This window comes from Solanum tuberosum, unplaced genomic scaffold (genome assembly GCF_000226075.1).
Source record: "Solanum tuberosum cultivar DM 1-3 516 R44 unplaced genomic scaffold, SolTub_3.0 scf00159, whole genome shotgun sequence".
Lineage (NCBI taxonomy): Eukaryota > Viridiplantae > Streptophyta > Magnoliopsida > Solanales > Solanaceae > Solanum > Solanum tuberosum.
The window spans coordinates 251,811-258,608 of record NW_006239089.1 but is presented as its reverse complement, the minus strand read 5'-3'; the positions used below and the strand labels follow the sequence as shown (position 1 = coordinate 258,608).

The following is a 6,798-nucleotide window of genomic DNA, read 5'->3' as shown; positions in this document are numbered from 1 at the left end:
GGGCCGTTAGTGATGTATTTTCCGAACTTGAATGATCTGGACATGATTTCTATAATTCAAGGGTTGTAAGTGACATATTTATGGAACTAAGATGATATGGACTCGATCTTCATAATTTGAGGTCCGTTAGTGGCGTATTTCTCGAATTTAGATGATTTGTCCTTAGTGGCGTATTTCTCGAATTAAGATGATTTGTCCTTAGTGGAGTATTTCGCGAATTAAGATGATTCGGACTTGATCTTCATAATTCGAGCGCTGTTAGTGGTATATTTCTCGAATCAAGATGATTTGAATTTGATCTCTTTATAAATATTTCATGAATTTGACATGTCACTTAAAGGGAATATAGTACCCTTTATATAGACATGAATTAGGATTTAAGGTTGAGTAGCCTCCAAGAATCCTAATTAGAATTGAACACACCTCGTAGAGTCCCAACTCAAACTGAACACATCTAGCCACAAAATTTCAATGTCGACCGTTTCTTAAATGAAAACTACATGAAATTATATAATAAAATATAAATGCATAAACATATTTTTTAACTTGACTTTATCTATCATCTATGTCATTCATCTTACACAAATAGACAGTTAAATTTGCACAAAGTTAAACATGTAGAGACACGTGTGATACATAACATAATACACATAGAAGGTCACGTGAGATACGAATTCCCATCACTATTCTTTAATTTGGGTTAACAAATATGGGCGCGAATTCATAATTTCAGTAATAACAAGATTTCGAGCCCTATTAATTGTCATGAAACACAAGTACAAATGTTCTTCTAATTCATCCAATTGCTCCACAAAGTTTGCATAATTCTTTTTCAGCTGGCGCGCCACTTCTCCGCTGGCTTGTACCTCAAGCTGAAGCGGGTCTCCACCTCTCTCGAGCCAAAACCGAACTATGGCCTGTAAGTCTTCTAACTCATCATTTAGCCGACCCACTAGTCGACTTATAGTGTCCAAGTCTCTAATCAATATGTACGTACCTTTCGCGGCTACGTCCAGCTGAGCCGACCAGCTAGCCAGCTTCTTAGTCGACATCAGCTGGAATGAAGCCATCATTACCGTTGGAGCCGCAACTAACAAGGCTAGTGCATGAGTCGCTACAATAACGGTAAGCGAGATTGTTAGAGCCATGACAAATATGGCTGAGCCACGTTTGAATTTATTTATTAATCGGAGTTTCGCTTTGGTCTTATCGCGCTTAAGCTCAATCCGTTTTAGTAATTGCGAGCAGTTAGCTTGAACGGTTTTAAATCGGAGCGGAGAAGATGTTGATGAAACAAGCGGGTTAAGTGAGTTGCAGAATTTAGTTAATCGGGTTAGGATTTTGGGCATGTGTTTTTTAGGTGAGTACGGTGTTTTTTGGAGGGAATCTAAGGCGGACTTAAGTGATTTATATCTAGAGCGCGTACGTTGCACGTCTTTTAATAATAGACTACAAAGTAGAGAAGTTTCAGCAGTTTGTGAGAAGTATTCAGATAATAGAGAGTGGGTGTCTTGATGGGTTTGGATCAAACCGAGAATTCGAGTCACAGTGGGTTGGTCCGGATCCAAAAGATGCTCCACGAAAAGCCGGTAAGAGGGAAGCCGAGCAGCTGAAGTGGAGCCCACAATTTTGGTCGGAGAAGAAATCTTTTCGGATAAAGCAAGGACACGTGTCCAGAAATCAGCATAGGATTCGGTTCGAAAAGCATGGGCATATTCCTCTCGGAGGTCCATTTCCATGTGGGCCTGTTTCGGGTCTTGGGCCTCTGCAAGTAAACAAAAAAAAAAGATTTTTGAGTTAAAGCATACAGCATTCCAACAAAGCCCAAAAGTATAAGTTCTATCAAATATTAGCCATTTTTGTTGCTCGAAAAAAGCTTTGGACAAAAGTATACCCAATTAATATACGGAAAATATCTAACAAACGATGGTGGGATTCGAAGGATTAATAAGCGTAATCTAATATTTTGATTGTTTATAAATTTTCTTTTCACAAGATTAACATGAGTCGTCTTTGTTAACAAGCGATTTACCCCAATACTCCCAAATCCCATTGTGAAACTTTCCAACGCAGATTCAAATTTAGTCGGACTCTAATACGGATAATAATCAAATTCAAAATAATTTGAGGATGAAATAACTAATAATGAGTTAAAGAACTGAGAAAAATCCCAACAACCCAATCCAAATCCATATTGATGATTGTATATTTGTACTATATAACACAAACCACGTGCTTTTGGACATATTATATAGTCCCAAGGGGACCAGAAAGTAATTATAATCGTATGACTTGTTGGCTACTATATTATTTTGACACTTTTGGCCCAACTTGTAACATGCCAAAAAAACGTGCTTCTCTTGTATAACTCGGATATATTTGGACCTAAATTATAATGAGAGTATATTTAAACTTTTTCTAATAGTATATGGGTACATTTGACTCTTTATCGTCAAATTTATCCAACATTTTGTTAGGGCTATTAAATAAGATAAAAGATAAAGACGCAAGACATAAACATGTTTTTTAACTTGGTCTCAGCAGACATGCATTTATGCCCTTCACTTTTATATATGCACAAATAGATACATGCATGCTACATGACAATTCACGTCTTATGTGGTGTCCTACGTGTATTATACCTAAAATAATATATGCCTCTAAAATTTTATATTTATGAATAAAAAAAATCAAGTATTTAAACTGAAACATAAATAGGAAACGTACCATTCCATGCAATATACTTTCTCAATACTGGACGAAATTTTATCTTCATTCTTCTTCTTAGTCCTGCAGATAGAAAACTCAAAAAAGGTGATTTTACAAGTAACTATTCAAATATGAGAGAGGAAACAGCACTTTAAATAAAAGAGAGATGATTCCAGAAGGTGAAGGAGAGAGCAGAGCACACGTTTAAAGCACCTCTTATAATAAATGCTAAGTCATATACTATATGCTTTTTTTATTGTTTATTTTTAGCTTTGAAGACAAGAGAATATTTATCTGTACGTCTAAGATGTTATTAGGGGACTTACACTGCAAGGGATTAAGCATTGCCCACAAACTTCCCTACATTTACTCTGATTAATCTTACAAGGCAACTAGCTAGCTTCAATATCAACCACAATAATGATATATATTCATCATGTTTGAAGATTATTATTAAGTGGGACGACAATGATCCCAATATATAATTGAAGCCATGTTAACAACATTAATTATTAAGTAGTATATTTTTTGAATTAAGTGGGTGACGTGTTCTTAAGAAGTAATTAACAAGTCTTGGCACCAATGCACATGAGTAGCTATCACATACCAAAATTATTTTAAAAGCCAAAAGAAAGATATTTCAACAAAAAAAAAATGTATTTGTTGAGACACGGAAGGGATGATGACAGAACATACGGCAAACTTTGAATGCTTTTGTCAATTCAAGTTCAATATTAAATAAGTTTAAAAAATCGAATCGTAATTAATAAGTCAATCATTTCATGTGAACAAAAAAAAAAAATACTCTTCCACTATTTTCATGGCTAAACGAAGGTTTTAGTCATGTGTTAGTGTTATGGTTCATTACATACACCTCAATGAGGCGTGCATCATCAAATTGAGCTCTTTAGTTCAATGGTTACAAATTGTAACCATTGAACTAAAGAGCTCAATTTGATGATGCACGCCCAGGGGCGAATTTAAGTGTAAAAATGGATCACCGAATCTGTGGTCATCTGACAAAATTCGATTTATTATTTGTATAATTTTTTAAATGTACTAAATATTAAATAAAGGAACCCATAATTACAAATGACCAGATGGTTCACTGGTTCTAGTGTTATTTTTTGATGGTTGAGGGTTCGATTCCTAGAGATAACCTCTTTTTAAAAATTAATTAAAAAACACCATTGTTTGTTATTTTTTAAAACAAAATAATTAAAAGCTTGAGAGCTCTTAAATTTTTTTGAAAATGTATCATTTTCTTTTTATAAAGTGTACCTTTTAAATTTCTTGAGATGCAAAATTGTATATATATTTTTTTTATAAATTGTTTCTTTTAATAATTATTTTTCAATCAATAATTCATATAATCAATGCATTTAATTTTTCTTGTGACATAGTACTCGAGATATATCAAACTTCTAATAATTTCTTTTCCGCAAATCGTATTTAACAGTTAATTTATGAAAAACCTATATTCTATTATTGCTAAAATAAATGAGGCCCTTAAATTTGGGAGCCTAAAGTGGTTACCTTTTTCTTAAAGGAGCAGAGCCGCCCCTGACAATGGTGCACCCGTCTTTTTGAAATCCTGAATTCGCCTCTGATTACAAAGGCTATTGATCTCGTCATAAATTGTTAAGTTACTTCTATTTATCTACTTTTCTCAAGCTCTTTAAAGTCCTAGTTTCTAACTCCATTCGATTGACGATTGAAGCAGAGTAAAAGAGCAAAACATATAGTATCATTAAGTTAGGTAAGAGATAATTAGTATACCTACGTTTATGAAGTACACACTTCAAAGTGAGTCATATGGTATGTTTATATATTCATTTCTTGGCACAAATATTCACTTGTAACATACCATATTTCAATGGATTGTCATAATCTTTTACTGCATGTACATTCTCATAATGACGGTGTTTTTCCGAAATCAAACTTTGTTGTTCAACATCTTGAAGTAGCCATCCTTTAAAGGGTATTGTTAAAACTTAAAAGATCACCAATTCCTAATGAAATGGATGTAGCAGTAGCTTGTTGGAACTCTGGAGTTCTTACTTGATCCAGCGTATGTGATGTATATGGCTTCTTATTTTGCTATAACGAAAGCACTTTTTCACTCTTTCATATATACTAATGTTCCAATGCACAAGATCTTGAGTATTTACCAATCAGGCACGAACCGAGGAATTCCTTAGATATGATGCAAAAGGGCCCTTGATTTATTCTTGATCCGAGATTTCTCTATAAAATATATAAATCGGAGTTTGACGAAGGAGTGGGAGAAAGGGTCTTATACATATGCAAGGAAGGTGATAAAAAAGAAAGAACATAGATTCTTCTTTCTTTTTTCACTTAGGAGCCGTGTAAGATGAAAGTTTCATGCACAATTTTGAATGAGAGAAAGAAGTAAGGAATCTATTCCTTAATTACTTCAAACAAAACTAGATTGAGAGCAATTTCTGTGAATGCTACTAACTTTGAATAGCATTATTGAAGCAGTAGACATTGCTGAACTAGGAGTGTCTAGAGCATGAAATTTTGGATACAAGATATTGAAATTACAGCAAAAAGGTACATCCATTACATGTTATCTGATCAATACTCCAAAAAACATATTACATCGAACAACAGTTAAAACTAAAAGCATAAAGTTTACAAGTTTTTGCTTTTTGACACTGAAGTAGCTTGTTTTTTTAAATCTTTACCAAGGCGTAAAAATGACGCGAGGATTATATAGAAAATGTGAATAAGTGATCTAGTAATCATCATTGTCATAATCACCATCGTCAAGATCATCCTCAACCTTCTCCGCTGCCTTCTCGGCTATGTTATCTTCTATGTGATCAATACCTTCAGATATGGCTAATCCACCCAGTGCTCCTGCAACCGCACCCATAGCCAGTCCCGCTCCCAGCCCCATTCCTCCGAACTTGCTCTTCTTCTTCTCCTCGTAACCATACCCTGCTTTCTCCGATCCGTAACTACCCTGAGGCTGCGCCCCGTAGCTTCCCTGCTGCCCGTAACTACCCTGCGATCCGTAACCTCCTTGTTGCGGGTAACCAGGCTGCTGTCCGTAACTACCCTGCTGCCCGTACGGCGCAGGAGGAGCACCGTAACCTGGTTGTTGACCATAACCCGGAGCCAGAGCAGGAGCTCCACCATAACCCGGAGCTGGACCTGGAGCAGGAGCGGCGTTGTACGGGTAACCCGCCGGCGGAGCAGCATAGGGAGCAGGAGCACCGTAAGGGGAAGGAGCAGGGGCAGGAGCACCGTAAGGGGAAGGAGCAGCACCAGGAGCACCGTATGATCCGCCGTAAGGTTGCGGCGGAGCAGGGTAATCCCTTGATCCAGCTGGTGGAGGTACACCGTAAGGAGGCGCATAATACGGATCCGGCGCACGATAGCGCGGATCACGAACAGTAACCTCAATTTTCACCTTTCCATGTGGGCGACCAGAAGGACGCTTCAAATCAAGCGACCTCTCCGTCAAATTTCCGATTCCGACGCTATCAACAACCTCACGAAGCGGAAGCTTAGCTGAACCAATCAAAGGCTTTGTTCCCTCGGTTGCATTAGCATGAACAACATCGATATACAAAGTAGACTCTTCGATCGGAGCATACAAAGGAATCACAAGCTTCTCATTCCAAGAAGGAGAAGTATCGCCATTATCATCGACTTTGGTGGAGCATTTCCCTTTCGGGTCAACCCAAACAACAGCATATGGCTTAAGACGGCCATAACGCCAATTAACGTTCTTCAAATCCTTAGCTGATGAGATCTTCACCTCCACCTCGAATTGCGATCCCATTTTTTTCCCCTGAGAAGTGTAACAATGGCTGTTTTGTGATGGCCTATAAAATTGGTAGTGGAGTGAGTATTTAACTGGTTTTGGTTGTTTTAAGTTCCATTATGACCTTGGGCTTTTTCTATATGTTGGTGCTTGGTCCGTTTAAAATGAGAGAGTTCAGGAAGGGCATATTAGTCCATGTCGAAACAAAAAGAAGAAAAATGAGGAATTAGCGGATTAGGCAAGACAAGGGGCTTTCCTTAGCCGAGAAGAGTTGAAAGAAACCGGGGGGT

The 6,798-nt window shown here is 37.1% G+C and overlaps 2 protein-coding genes across 4 annotated transcripts; both read right to left on the bottom strand.

Moving 5' to 3' along the window:
- Positions 1–610: 610 nt before the first annotated feature.
- Positions 611–2,913, bottom strand: LOC102604314 (UPF0496 protein At3g49070). The gene is made up of 2 exons (XM_006353889.2): positions 2,728–2,913; positions 611–1,765 (listed from the first exon to the last, which is right to left on the bottom strand). Exons 1-2 carry the CDS (start codon positions 2,774–2,776, stop codon positions 684–686), a joined length of 1,131 nt encoding a protein of 376 aa, XP_006353951.2. The 5' UTR covers positions 2,777–2,913; the 3' UTR covers positions 611–683.
- A 2,307-nt stretch (positions 2,914–5,220) lies between these two features.
- LOC102581444 (protein SRC2 homolog) lies at positions 5,221–6,798 on the bottom strand. 3 transcript variants are annotated; one of them, XM_015311542.1, is made up of 2 exons: positions 6,010–6,798; positions 5,221–5,979 (listed from the first exon to the last, which is right to left on the bottom strand). In XM_015311542.1, the coding sequence occupies exons 1-2, from the start codon at positions 6,524–6,526 to the stop codon at positions 5,471–5,473; spliced, it is 1,026 nt and encodes a 341-aa protein (XP_015167028.1). In that variant the 5' UTR covers positions 6,527–6,798; the 3' UTR covers positions 5,221–5,470. The 3 variants fall into 3 exon arrangements, with proteins under 3 accessions (XP_015167028.1, XP_006353889.1, XP_006353888.1); XM_006353827.2 differs by having other exon boundaries at positions 5,221–5,976; positions 6,007–6,796; XM_006353826.2 differs by having other exon boundaries at positions 5,221–6,777.